The sequence below is a fragment of the Pyrgilauda ruficollis genome, unplaced genomic scaffold (assembly GCF_017590135.1).
Source record: "Pyrgilauda ruficollis isolate IOZ18807 unplaced genomic scaffold, ASM1759013v1 scaffold95, whole genome shotgun sequence".
Classification (NCBI taxonomy): domain Eukaryota; kingdom Metazoa; phylum Chordata; class Aves; order Passeriformes; family Passeridae; genus Pyrgilauda; species Pyrgilauda ruficollis.
The window spans coordinates 1,482,357-1,495,662 of NW_024531599.1; the positions used below are offsets into that span (position 1 = coordinate 1,482,357).

Here is a 13,306-nt window from a genome sequence, read left to right on the forward strand (position 1 = left end):
CTGGTTTCCCTCTGTGGTGGGGCAGAGCTGTCCCTGCACGGTGGCACTGGAGCTGGGGACACCACTCCTCCTGCTCCTGCAGCAGGTGATTCCTGGCAGGACCCAGCAGGTTGGGACAGGCAGCGGGTGCCAGCCACTGCCCCCACCCTTGCTCTACCTGTCAGACAGGTGGAGCTGGCCACCTGCCACCGCCTGCCACCGTCACTTCTGGGAAGGGAGGATGCGGGAGGGATGGGTCTGCACAAAGGCTGAGGACCTGCCCACAGCTAAAGTGACCCTTGGGACCTGCTCCCTGGGATGGCCTGGGAAGGGCTCCCACTACCAGAAGCTCTGGGAAGCCTCAAGGCTTCCCTGCACGTGCCCTGGGAGAGGGGACAGACAATCAGCTCCTCATGTGCCTATCTCCTGTCCTGCTGTGCTCAAAGAACCCTGAGGCACACGCCAGGGCACCCTCCCTCTTAGTCCTGTTGTTGGAGAAGGGTTTCCTGCACATGGATTCCACCAGCCCTTGGGGTGGAGGAGGTGAAGGGCTTCTCCTCAGGTAAACCCCAAGGGACTCAGTGTCCATCTGCTCCTCTGGATCCTACACAGAACACCCTGGCCGCTGCCAGAAGCACACCTGGGGCCAGGCATTTTCTGTGCATCCTGCTGGAGCTGCTGCCTGCTCTGGCCTCCTGACAAGGCCAGCAGCTCAGATGCCACCAGCTGGAGCCCGGTGTCAGACACAGCCAGGTCTTGCTGTGCTCAGCTGGGCACACTGGGAAGGTACAAGGAAGAAAACTGGGACAGGCACCTCCACACCCGGGAGCCCGTGCAGACCTCCCAGTGGCACAAGCCACACTGTGTCAGAAAGGGCAAGGCTCTCATCCTCCTGCTGCTGGAATAATGCAGATCCCATGGGGAAAACACAACTCTCCTCCCTCAGCACCTGGCCCCAAAGTCCCTGGTTTTTGCAGCACTGTGGCCCAGGCTCCTTGTCAGTTCACCCCGCTGTGCACCCCCAAACATGCCTTATGTAATGGCCCTGGTGTTTGTGGCTCCCACAGAGAGTGCTCTGAAGCTCCTTTTAGAAAGGCCTGGAGCCATGAGATCTTGTCAGACCCACCCTTTGCCCAACAGCAGCTCAGGCCTGGACTTGTTCACCTGCAGTCCTGAAGGCAAAGGCTGGAGCAGCGCCAGCTCTGCAGGGAGCCTGAGGATCACACAGGAGCTGCCACCTGGCAGCCACACAATGGCAGCCCCTGGGCCACCTGGATGTGCCCCAGCTGAGGCTGGCATCCACGGCCTGGCCGCTGTGGGCACGGTCACTTTGCCCCGGGGGGTTTCAGCAGCAGGGACCCCCGCCCAGGAGGGGAGTTCCCTGCATGAGGAAAGCCCAGGCAGGGGGAGCTGCCCCCAGCCAGCTCAGTGTGAAGTGATATCTTCCAAGGTTTTGCGTTGGAACGACCAGGACTAGACCCTCATTCTTCACCTCCCTGGCTCAGGCCGTCCTTGTCCTTCAGAGGCGGAGGGGCTCTGACAGCTCAGCCCCAAGCACACCTTTGCCCTGGGGCTCTGGCAGAGAGCAGGGCTGACGCAGGAGACACGCAAACCTGTCCTGTGCTCGGCGGGTGTGCCCGCAGCTCTCAGGGCACCGCCAGCCCTGTCCCTGTCCTGCCCGACGGGCACGCTGGGCAGATGGAAACCTCTGTGACAGGAAAGGCTAAAGAAATATGGACTTGTTCAGCCTGGAGAGGAGGAGGCTCCAGAGAGACCTTAGAGACCCGTCCAGTGCCTAAAGGGGGTCCAGGAGAGCTGGAGAGGGATTTTGGACAAGGGCCTGGAGTGCCAGCACAAGGAGAACTGGCTTCCCACTGGCAGAGGGATATTGGGAAGGAATTCTTGGTTGTGAGGGTGGTGAGGCCCTGGAACAGGGTGCCCAGAGCAGCTATGGCTGCCCCATCCCTGGAAATGTTCAATGTCAGGTTGGATGGATCTTTGAGCAACCTGGGATAGTGAAAGGTGTCCCTAGCCATGGCAGGGGTGGAACAAGGTGGTCTCTAAGTTCCCTTCCAACCCAGTGGTTCTGTGATTCAGGGGCAGGCAGGCAGGGAAATACAGCAAACACCCCAGCACAACATAGTGCATGGCACAGCAGCTGGATATTTTATACCTGTCACCTATCTCCACTCCCTGACCCTTGGAGTCCTGCCAGGAATGCACACAGGAGGACTGTGATGCTCCTGTCCAGGGCCATGGTGGTGCTGGCCTCCCTGGCCTGCCACAGGGTGACACACTGGGTGTGTGGTTGTTCCCATTTTCCTCCTTGGAATATCTCTGGCCATCAGCAGCCTTCATGACATCCCAGTGCTGCAGGTCAGCAAACCCCAGAATCCTTTGTGGATTTGTCCACCCAGAGAGCGACATTTCCCTTTCCATTCAGGCTCAATGGACACAGTGAAATGCTCAGCAAGGGGCTCCCCATGGCTTCATTAGGCACCACTGCAATGCAGAAGGGTGGTATAACTTCTGTATTCCAGTTCTCACCTCTCCCTTGCATCTCCTCTCAGGCATTTCAGACACCACTGCCCCTCATCTTCCTTCTCCCCCCAGCACAGCATTCTGCTCTCCTTCCTCTCTGACTGATGTGCTCTGTGCTGGGGTACTGCAACAGGGGAAGGTGTGCAGCTGGGACAGCCCCTGTCACACACCTGGAGCAGGGCCTGGGCCGCCCTGCCTTTCAGCATTCTGGCTTTTGAGGAGTAACTCTTGCTGAACTGGGATCACAATGTACCCCAAAGGGTTCAGTGAGCTCAAACACCTTGATTTCCTATGTGTATTCTCAGTGAAAACTCCCAGAGGAGCATGTGGCTACAACTGGGTGGGAAGGTGAGCAGCGAGTGGAGGAGATCAGGGCTCCTGGTGAGCTCACTGTGGAATGAATCTGCACAGAAGATACCAGCTGGGAGCTGCAGCCTGTGAGTTCACACAGCTCTGTCCCCCATCACACAGCACAGCATCTGCAGCTGTCCCTGTGCCCAGATCCCCATCCCATCACCAAGCCCCAGCTCAGTCCCAAGCCTCTCCAGAGCACAGGGCTTTGAGGACCACACCTCATGATGGCTTGGCAAAGGCTTCTGGGCTTGTTTGCATGTGGCCTGCTCGGGAGGGAGCAGAGAGAAGAGCTAGTGGTGCCTGATTGCCTGTGGGAAGGGGGAGCTCTCAGGAGGCACTGGTCAGTTGGAGTGAATTGTCTGTGTGATGGAAGCAGACCTTGACAGCCTCTTTGGCATCTGCCAGCCCACCAGGGATGCCACGAGCTCAGCTGGGCCCTTCAGTTGGTGCTTTCCATTCCTGGAGTGCCCAGCTTCTGCTCTCTGCCCAGTGACTCCATTTCAGGCTGGTGGAGTGCCAGGCTCCCTATCGTGTTTGGTGGATAACAAAGGGCAGGGCTGGCTAGGAAACAAGAATGCAGTGAACATTTCTTTTGATTCCACAATGAAACACTGCAATTCTTGGTGGCAATGAGGGACAGAGGGGAATGAAGGAAGCTGGGAGACATCCACCCAAGAAGGGTGCCAGAAACCAAGGGCTGAGCATGTATCCCAACCTGAGCAGTCTGAGATCTGGTATTTTCTGTAGGAGGGGAAGGATCTGAGCAGGAACAGGAGCTGGGGAAGATGCAGAGATGCAGCTTTGTCAAACATGTGTGAGAATAAATCTTTGGGCTGGAATCAGGTCATGCTCCTGGAACGGTTTGTGTTGAAAAGGATCTTAAAGATCATCCAGTTTCACCCCTCTGCCATGGCAGGGACACCTTCCACTAGCCCAGGTTGCTCCAAGCCTCATCCAACCTGACCCTGGACACTTCCAGGCATGGGGCAGCCATAGCATTTTTGGGCAAACTGTTCATTAATCTGTTCCTGGGGAGCAGGCACCAGCCACCGTGGTCAGCAAGAGCTGGAGTGCAAGCAGAGCTCTGCTCCCAGAGAAGCATCAAGAACAGGATGGGGCCATGAGGCTGGGACAGTCCCTCCCCATGGGTCACAGGGCAGCTTCTGCTTTACTCTCAGGCTGCAGGGAAAATACCTGGTGCTGAATCAGCAAGTGGCAAACCAGGAGCCAGCCATTTGGGAGCTTGGACCTTCCGGTCCCATCCTGCATGAACAAGCAAAGGATGTCCTGGGGCAGCCCCTGGGAGCTCTGGCTGGAAGCAAGGGATGGGTGGGTGCACAAGTTGAAGTGCTGAGCACAGGGAGAGGAGAAGAGGGGACAGGCAGAGGCACATGGGGTGTCCCAGGGTGGTACCCTGCTTGCCCAGGGTGGTACCCTCGTGCTCTGGGGGTGCTCCTGATGTCACTGGCTACCTGCTGCCTCTGGTTCCAGGCAGCTGCACCAGCTTCCCCATTCCTCCAGTGGGAACAGCCATTCTCTTGCTAAACAATCAAACAGCCCAGGGTTGCCAGACCAGCTCCTGGGAGCAGGCAGCTGCCCTGGCCAAGCAGGCACCCCTGGCAGCTCTGCTGGAAGTGGTTATCAAAGAAACCGTCAGGCAGGGGGAGGGTGTTCTGGGAGCCCAGGTAAGAGTCCCCAGGTAACTGCTGCTGCCCCGAGGGGCAGGGATGCAGCTCAGGGGCCTGCCCATCCCTGGGCATGCCAGCCCAGCCCTGACAGCAGGCTGGGTTGGAGCCTGCCACAGCAGCACCCTGCTGCAGCCCCTGGCAGCGCTGTCCTGCCAGCTCCTGTGTGATGTGTGTCCCCTGGGCAGCAGCTCTGCCCTCCACCTCTGCTCTGAGCAGCAGCCCTCCCCTCGCAGTTCCACTCTCAGAAATGCAGGTGTGTAACAGCCCCACCCCTCACGGCCTGGCCCCCCAAACATTCCCCCTCCTGCCCCCAGCACAGCCCCTAACACTGCACCCCCGAGAGCCCTCAGCAGTGGTTCCACCTGCTCCACACCCTTTTCTCCCCTGCTGGGACCAGCTCCTCTCCAAAGGGTGTGTGGCTCCCACATTGGCTTCCCTGCTCTGCCATCCCTGAGCTCTGCCCTCGCTGCAAAGGCAGAAGGGTAAGGAAGGGTGAAAGCCGGCAGGGACTGCAGGGAGCTTAAAGGACCAGAAAGATGGTCCCTGCCTCCCACGGCTGTCCCCATCCCCACTGCATTCCCATCTGCGCTGATCTGCTCAAGGATGGCCACAGTCTGGCTTGGCTGGAAAATCAGGTCATGCTGTTGTGCTCAGGGGCAGTTCATGGTCTGGCATGTGGGATATTGGACACCTTCTTGCTGGTCTGGGTAAAACCTCTCCCTGCACCCAGTTTCTCTGCTCCCACTCAGCGCATTTCAGCCACTTTCAGTAATCTGCTTTTGGCCACAGCTCCGAGGGAAGCAGCGGCCAGGGCAAGCTGTTCTCTTCCCTAAGTGGGACCAGGGCTGAGCAATGGCCCCTGTGTCCCTTTGGGAAGTCTTGAGGAAGACTACAGTGTAATGCTGAGACTTGAGGGGTGCCCAAGATATTTCCACGAGAACTGTGTGCCTGTTCAACCTGATGGGAAAAGTGTGCCAACAGAGCCCAGGGTAAAAGTGTGAGGGGAGGCTGTCTTTGAGGAAAATCCTCTTTTTCTTCAGTTCTTGTCATGGCTTGCCACAGCCATAAAATCCAGGCACCTCCAAAGATAATAAAATAAACAAATCATCTGTTTTTCCTGCCTCCTGCTGAGAGGCTCTGCTAGGGTGGCTCTGTATGGGCTTGGAGGTGGCTGTTGGGGTTACCCCAAGTGTGTGCTGGCTGTGCACTTATGTTGGTGGGTGTGTGTGCATTTCTCTAGCCTTGCTCTCTCTCCAGTCCTTCCTGGCTCTTCTTCCCACTGACCCACACAGATTTCATGAGAGGCTGCAGGATCTGGTCCCCCTGTCTGTGCCTACACACTCCTGCCTCCTCCTCCTCCTCTCTCACAAGGTACCCACACAACTAGGGGACCTCAGAGGGCAAGGGGGAATGGCTCCACAGTGACAGAGGGTAGGGCTAGATTATATTTTAGGTGGGCATTCTTCCCTGTGAGGGAGGTGAGGCCCTGGCACAGGTTAGCCAGAGCAGCTGTGGCTGCTCCATCCCTGGAAGTGTCCAAGGCCAGGTTGGATGGGGCACTGGAAGGTGTCCTTGGCCATGGCACAGGGAGTGGATCATGGTGGTCTATAAATTCCCTTCCAAACCATCTTCTGACTTTATGATCCACAGACCCTGCCTCTGCCTCAAGCTCCTGCCTGGTGTGCCACCCACTCAGCAGTGGCAGTGGGGTGGCAGCGATGGGCACTGGGGACACTGGGGGCACAGAGGCAAGGCAGACGGGTTCCCTGCTGCTGTTGGAGCTGGTTAAACATTGTCCCAGGCCAGTTAGGTAACACAAACTGCAGTGAGAAAGAAATGAAACTGCTTGAGCAAACAAGGTGCGCTTGGCAGGGCACCAGGCTGCGTGACAAAGTTCTCCCCTCTCACTGCCAGCCTGCTGGGGTTATCTATTTACGGAGAATAAACACCTCACCCACAACCCCAAACTTGAGGGCCAGCAGCCAGGAGCACAGCCAGCTCCTGTGAGACCCAGCCTGGGGCTGGCCTTGCGGCACTGCTGTGTTTGTGTCTGCTCACAGACACGCTGATGGCCACCGGGCACTGGCCTGGCGCCTGCCCCGTGTGCCCCTCCTGCCCCACCTCTGGCCTGCTCTCTGCAGGGGTTCCAGGAGGTCAGGGATGGAGCTGGAGCACCCTCCACTCACTGGAGCCAGCAGACACCAGCCAGGAAAACCTGTTCCCTGGGGAGGGTTATGCAAGGAACCTGATGGAGGTCTGGCTGCAGCCCAGACCATGGACTGGCTCCAGGTTCACACCCAGGGCCTGGGACCTCTTCTTGCACCACAGGGCAGCCCTGATCTCCTCAGCCCAGTGTGTATCTGGGAGCAATACTACTTCAGCCCAGCATGCTGGAAGGCAAGGAAAAAGGTCTTCCCTATGAGACCAGGCATCCCAGGTGGACCAGCAGAGCAACTCCATATAGAAACAGCAGCCAAACCCACAGAAAAGAAGATGGGTCTGGCTCATGGGCACTTCTGCCCCTGCAAAGCAGCTGGGTCATGCCCTTGATGTCACTGCAGCATCTCTAGGAGGATGCTCAAGCCACCTACCTCACACTCAAGCTGAGGCCAGGCAGAGTGGGGGCAATTCAGCTGCTTCAGCCAGCTCAGCTCAGGGGGACAGCCCAGATGGTCTGTTTGAGACCTTGCTTTGAAGGGCTTACTGCTCTCCTTTGCAGTGTGTCCCACTCCTGAGAGTGCTGGATGGGGGTTGTTGAACAGTGCCATGTCTCTGGCAGTAATGAAGGGCAGTAGGGGAACGTGGGCAGATAAGACAGGGAGAATGGTTTTAAATTACTAGAGAAGAGATTTAGATTAGATATTATGAAAACATTTTCTATGGGTGTGGTCAGATCCTAGCATAGGTTGCCCAGAGAAGCTGTGGCTGCCCCATCCCTGGAAGTGTTCAAGGCCAGGCTGGACAGGGCTTGGAGCACCCTGGGCCAGTGGAAAATGTCCCTGCTCATGGCAGGGGTGTGGAATGAGATGAGCTTTATGTCCCCTACCAACCCAAGCTGTTCCAGGATTCTGTGACTCTGTGATAATGGCTGGATCCCCCTGCCAAAAATGCATCTCAGGCTTTGCAAAGTACCTTTACTGTCAAGGCAGCAAAACCTCCCCTCACCCTCCTGCTGGTGCTCTGGCTTCTTTCCTTAGACCCCCCAGGCAGTGTCTGGAACCACAAAAAAGGATGTGGCACAGCTTATGCCTGGGCATCCCAGACCTTGTCTAGCTCCAAGCTCAGAGGACAGGTCTCAGGGCTTTTCTCTTTGGGGGTGAGCAGGAACTGAGCAGTGCCCATTCAGCAGGTCCTGGGCACCAGCAGAAGGTCAGGGTGGCACCGAGAACCCCCTGGTGCCCAGCAGTGTTCAGAGAGACTCACTGTGAAATGCAGTGTGTGCCATCCCAAGACAGATCCTGTGGGTTGGAGAGATCCTCTCAGCACCCCTGAGACAACCTCCTGGCTTCCTCACAGCTGGGCTGGATGGGGAGGCAAGATGGCATTGGGCGAGGAGGGGAACATGATGTGCTTGGGCTGCCCACACTGCCAGGTCACTGCAGTCCCCCCTCCTGAGATGTGGCTCTTGTGCCACCCAGGTCCTGGAAGAGGCCAGAAAACAGCCAGGCTCGGAGACGAGCGAGCATTAATCATCCTGTAGTGCCTGTGCTGCTTCTTGGTATCCCTCCATATCTCCCCAGCCAGGGAGAGGCTAAAGGTCCTCCCCCAGGCTGAGACTGGGTATTAATGTGGAGGGTGTTAGAGAAACCTCTCCCCAGATCAGCCAGGGCTTTGCTTCCCACCAGCCTGCAGCTGGTGAACTCTGGCTCCAGAAAGGTAAGTGCCAGGGCTGGAATTCCAGAGGGCTCTCAGAAGGGCCAAGGTTTGGGAGTGAGTGTGAGACGCCCCTCCATGGGTGGCTTTGAGCCAGTCTGGGACAAGCCCACCTCACCCTGAGGAGGACCCTGTGACTCTGTGCCAGGATGACCAGGCAGGAGATGGTGGCAGACGAGGTCCAGGCCATGGCACATCCCAAGTAACACAAGCCTGGTCCTCACCATGTGTTTAAGAAAAACAAGAAAGATTACAGATAGGTACAAAAACCCAACAATTTATTCATCTTATATTCCCACTTGAAAATGAGAAAACACATACACCTGGTGGGTGTGTGGCTGTGTTGGCGTCCCTTTCTGTGGCTGGCACAGCACCAGTCTGTGCCCTGTGACATCACTTCAGTCCAGCTGAGCATCACCACCTGCCACCACACACCTGTGTGCCCCACAGCACACGCTCTCACACAGGAACATCTTACTCATGAAAAAATATATCTGTACATTCACTCTGTACTTGTTTTGGGTCTTAAATTAGAAGCTACTTTTGGAGAAAGGGCCTGTCTCTAAACACAGGCCAGGCTCGAAATGCATGCATGCTGTCCCACGTCCTCTTCTCACTCACTGAGGGCTTTCTGGGGTGAAGCTCCACAATGTTTCCATCTTCTCTCAGCAGGTGCCACACCGAGAAGCTGCTACACAAAGGGGGTCTCACCCAACCCACATGCAGTGAAGAAGACAGGGGGCACCTTTGGCACGGTGCAAGCAGTGAGAGGGAAGACCCCACAACTGGGACAAGCTCTGTTCAGTCACAGGTGACAGATGTGCTGCTCCTCTGCCCAGGCAGGAGGTGGGTGATAGCAGGAGACCTGCTGGGCTCTCACAGTGGGGCTTGAAATTCTCTTCCCCCTTGCATCTGTTCAGGCTTTGAAACAGCCACAGTCTCCACAGCTCCAACTGGAGGTACGGATCCAGCAAGGGAGTCACAGTTTGCAATAACCTACTGGAGCCAAAGATGGGCTCTGAACACGTCGGTGCTGGCAGTCACCCGCACACACGAGCGTGCCCATGCGAGGCTCAGAATTCCACACGCTGCATGGGCCAGCAGCTTCCACATACAGCTGCAGGCAAAGTTTCCTGTCAAGGAGCCCAGCTCAGGGCTGGCCCTGAGGGGCTTATCAGACCCTGGTTCATCCAGGACTCCTACAGCTCCTTGTTCCTGTTGAGCACCTCCTCTTCCTTCCAGCCGCTGGAGTTCTTCCCAAACTTGTACACCAGCCGCCGTCCATCGACTCTCTCCAGGATCTCTCGTTTGTAGTAGTATCTGTGAGACACAGAGGTGAAATCAGGGCTCTGAGGAGCTGCTGGAGGGCTCAGGCTGAGCCCCAGTGGGGCTGAGTCCCCCCGCAGGACAGGGTAGGGCACTTACCGCATGGCTCTGCTCAGCTTCTCGTAGGTCATGCTGCTGTTTTTCTTCTTCTGGCCCCAGAGCTGAGCCACTGCTTCCGAGCGCAGGAACTTGAAGACGCCCTCCTGTCGGTCCTCCCACTTCATCAGCCCCTTGTTCAGCTCGGGGTGGATCAGGATGTCTCGGATGAACTCCCACAGGTGGGTACCTCTTGGGGCTGAAAGAGGACATTGAGCTGTAAAGCAGGGAAGCTCCTGCAGGTCCTTGGACCTTTGGATCACCCTAAACCCCACTGCCAAGGCCCTTCCTCCCATCGCTCCCCACGAAGCCAAGAAGCCAAGAGAGGCTCCTGGGCTGAAGGTTCACATACAGTGCTTGCTCTTCCTGTTCTCCAGGCAGTCTCTGCTCTCCTTGCTGAGTTTTCGGGGCCGTCCCCGTTTCCGCTTGCCATGTTTGCTGTCCCCTTTTTTGCTGCCTGGAAAGTGGTCTGTGCACACAGAGAGGGGCACATGTCAGGCTGGGCAGCACATGCTGGGCTGCAGCCCCCTCCCTGTCCTCCCAGGGACCAAGAGCACCCTCCTTTCAGGCCCAGGTACCAGGGAAATATCCCCTGAGAGCAAGGTCACCCCATTCCCTCCAGCCTCATCCCCAACACTATGCTTAGGGCAGCATGCTGCTCCTTCCCCAAACCCTACTGCTTCCTTGCATTCCCAGTGTTCCCAGTGTCATCACCAGCTGGGATCAATACCAAACACTAACCCCTGTGCCCAGGATCCCTGGATGCAGTCTTCACCCATCTGCCACCACCCACCCCTTCCCACAGGATCACCACTGCCCTGCCCATTGCCCTGCTCAACAGAGAAACAGAAGCAGAGCACTCAGGGAAACAGGCCTTTCCCTCCTTCTCACTGTGAGGATGGGTGTTCAGGTGCTGCCCCTAAATCATTGCCAGGTAGGAAGTGCAGAACTGCCCAGGAGCCAGCCCTCCCCTCTCAGCTCCTGCCTGGAAGAAAACAACTCACCATCAGGGAAGAGCTTTGATTCTGCAGGGTCGAGGTCGAGGTCACTTCCACCGGAGTCTTGAGAGTTGGGGCTGTGGGACATCACAGGCCCTGAGAGGCAAAGGATCAGGGTTCAGACCTCTGAGCATCTGGGGGCTTTTCCCTCTGTTCCCACCCTTCCCCTGCCACCAGACTGCTGCAAGACCCAAACCCACTGTTGTCAAAACACTGACCTGAGACATCAGAGCTGCCTGGGGACATGGAACCAGGCAAGCAGGTGAAGTCTGTGAAAGGGTTTGTGGGCTTTAAGTCCTCCAGGGAGTCCTTGGCACAGGGATTTCCCAGCTCTGGAAGGGGCAGAGAAGGGAAGAAGGGGTTAGCCTTGCTGCCATCAGTATGTGATCCCTGGGGAAAAGGCTTGGCCAGGGCTCCTCTCTTACCCAGCTGACTGGAGTTCAGGAAGGTCTGGGAAGATGCATCCTCTTTTTCCAGCAAATCAATGATCCAGTTCAGCTCATCAGAGGCTACAGGGGTGAAGACTGGGATTAGCAATGCTTGTTCCATATGCAGGGGAATAGTGCATGCGAGGAGCTGAGCCCAGCCACGCTTGGTCTGGTCTGTGCCCCCACACCCTCCCACGCAGCCTCTGCAGTGCCCAGGCAGCACTGGCTCCTGGGCTAGTGGAGGGCTCTCAAACTCATTATTTAAGCTGCTGGGCCTGCAGGTGAAAGAGACCCTGCTGCACTCACTGATCTCGTGCAGGCGGTCGTAGAGCTCATCCCCCAGGGGCCCGAAGATGAGGCGCATCTGGTCCCTGCTGCAGTGGCACAGCGTGTGCCCGTCCATGTTGCAGCAGGAGAAGTCGATGGAGCTGGCATCGTACTTGTTCTTCTCCACATGGTAGCTGATCCACTCCAGCACCTGCACCTTGGTCCAGAAGTATGGGAGCTCACTGAACCACTCGGGCTTGTCTGCAAGGGATGGAGAGCAGGGCTCAGAGCAGGGTGGCTGTGTCAGCACCAAGTGCCTCAGGTGGGCTGCCTGTGGCCACTGGACACCTGGTGTGGTCCAGTGGTGATCCTGAGGGACACACAGGCCCTGCTCTTTAAGAGCTATGGGACTAAAGGGTCCATAGTGCCCTGCCCTGCAGACCTCCCTTTTCCCCCACCACTGGTTTTGGTGCCATTTGTCCTATTTGTGCTGTAATCCAGCCTGCTCTCCTGGTGCCTCCCTAAGCACCCTCACATGAGCCCCCATCACCACGACTGTACTTCCAAACTGCTCTTGGTGAGCCCTGGCAGCCTGTCCCCTATGCTGTGCTGTAGGAGGAGGACAATGATTCCCCCACCTCCTGTATAAAACAGATGTGCTCCCAGCAGCCATACCTTGTGCCACCCAGAGTGTCCTCCCACAGCCTTTCCCTGGGGAAACTGAGGCATGGTGGAAGCTGCTGACCTGTCCCAGTGGGACAAGGACCTTGCAGTGCTCTTCCCAGCCAGTGGCACTGCCTCTCAACTGCCCCAATGTGCCGGCTCCCCAGTGCCACTCCCCTGCTCCTACCTGTGCTCTGTGCTGGGGGCTGGCTGGCTGGGAGGCTAAGCCCCAGGTTGCTGTCATCCCCAAGCTGTCCCAGCATGTCCAAGCTTGGCTGCACCTCGTCGGGCTGGTACATGGCGCTGATGTAGTTGGAGAAGATGTTGCTGATCTCACAAGATCCTGCCATGGAGCTCTGTGCCGAGAGATGACAGTGAGCCCAGGCCCCCAGCACCTGCAGCTGCCCAGAGCCAGGCTGGGTGAGGTGGGGCTGCCTCTCCCTCCACCCATCGTCACCTCTCAGGTCACTTGTGCAGAAATATGCACCCAGCACCTGCTGGCTGGGGCTGACTCACAGCTGCTCGGGGGCCAGCACAGAGGGAGGCTGAGCCGGAGCGAGCTGGGGACGTGGCGTCACTCTGCTTGTGAACAGCCCTGTCCCCAGCAGCCTCGCCCTGCTGCCAGCCAGCAGGAGGTGACAGCAAGAAGGTGGCTGGCAGAGAACAGTGACACACAGCCCCTCCGCGGGTGGGGTGTGGGCACTCGGCCGCTCCTGAGCCCCCTGGCCCAGCCGCTGCCCCGCTGCCCACTGCTGTGCCACAGCTCCAGTCCTCTCCAGCGGTCACAGTGAGCACATCCCAGTCACTGCAGCCGGGAGGGCACCGAGCCCTGCCCGGCCCTCACAGAAAGCCAGATCGCGCTGTCCATTACCAAGCCTGGGGGCTGGAGGGGAGCTGCTGTCCCGCTGGGCCCCGCAGAGCCCTCACGCCCAGCGGCGGTGGGAGAGCCGAGGTGCAGCGAGGAAAGGCCAGAGCGCATCCCCCGGTGAGAGCCAAGTGCACGGGGAGGAGAGCAAAGCATCTGTCCTGGCCTCGGGGACGTCAACAGGCCTCGGCAAAAAAGCTTTGGTACCTTCTGTGGTGGCAACTCCAG

General features: G+C 57.8%; 1 protein-coding gene across 1 annotated transcript; it reads right to left on the reverse strand.

Moving 5' to 3' along the window:
* Positions 1 to 9,569: 9,569 nt before the first annotated feature.
* On the reverse strand, positions 9,570 to 12,563 carry ELF3 (E74 like ETS transcription factor 3). Its single transcript, XM_041489644.1, has 8 exons — positions 12,401 to 12,563; positions 11,590 to 11,811; positions 11,281 to 11,364; positions 11,074 to 11,187; positions 10,862 to 10,951; positions 10,210 to 10,326; positions 9,861 to 10,056; positions 9,570 to 9,755 (listed from the first exon to the last, which is right to left on the reverse strand). Exons 1-8 carry the CDS (start codon positions 12,561 to 12,563, stop codon positions 9,635 to 9,637), a joined length of 1,107 nt encoding a protein of 368 aa, XP_041345578.1. The 3' UTR covers positions 9,570 to 9,634.
* Between the last annotated feature and the right edge of the window lie 743 nt (positions 12,564 to 13,306).

Coding starts and splice junctions, on each gene's coding strand:
- ELF3 (XM_041489644.1), bottom strand. CDS start 12,563: ATGGCAGGATCTTGTGAGATCAGCAACATCTTCTCCAACTACATCAGC. Junction 11,365..11,589: donor CGACCGCCTGCACGAGATCA/GTGAGTGCAGCA, acceptor TCACCCCTGTAG/CCTCTGATGAGCTGAACTGG. Junction 10,952..11,073: donor AGGCAGCTCTGATGTCTCAG/GTCAGTGTTTTG, acceptor TTTGCCTCTCAG/GGCCTGTGATGTCCCACAGC.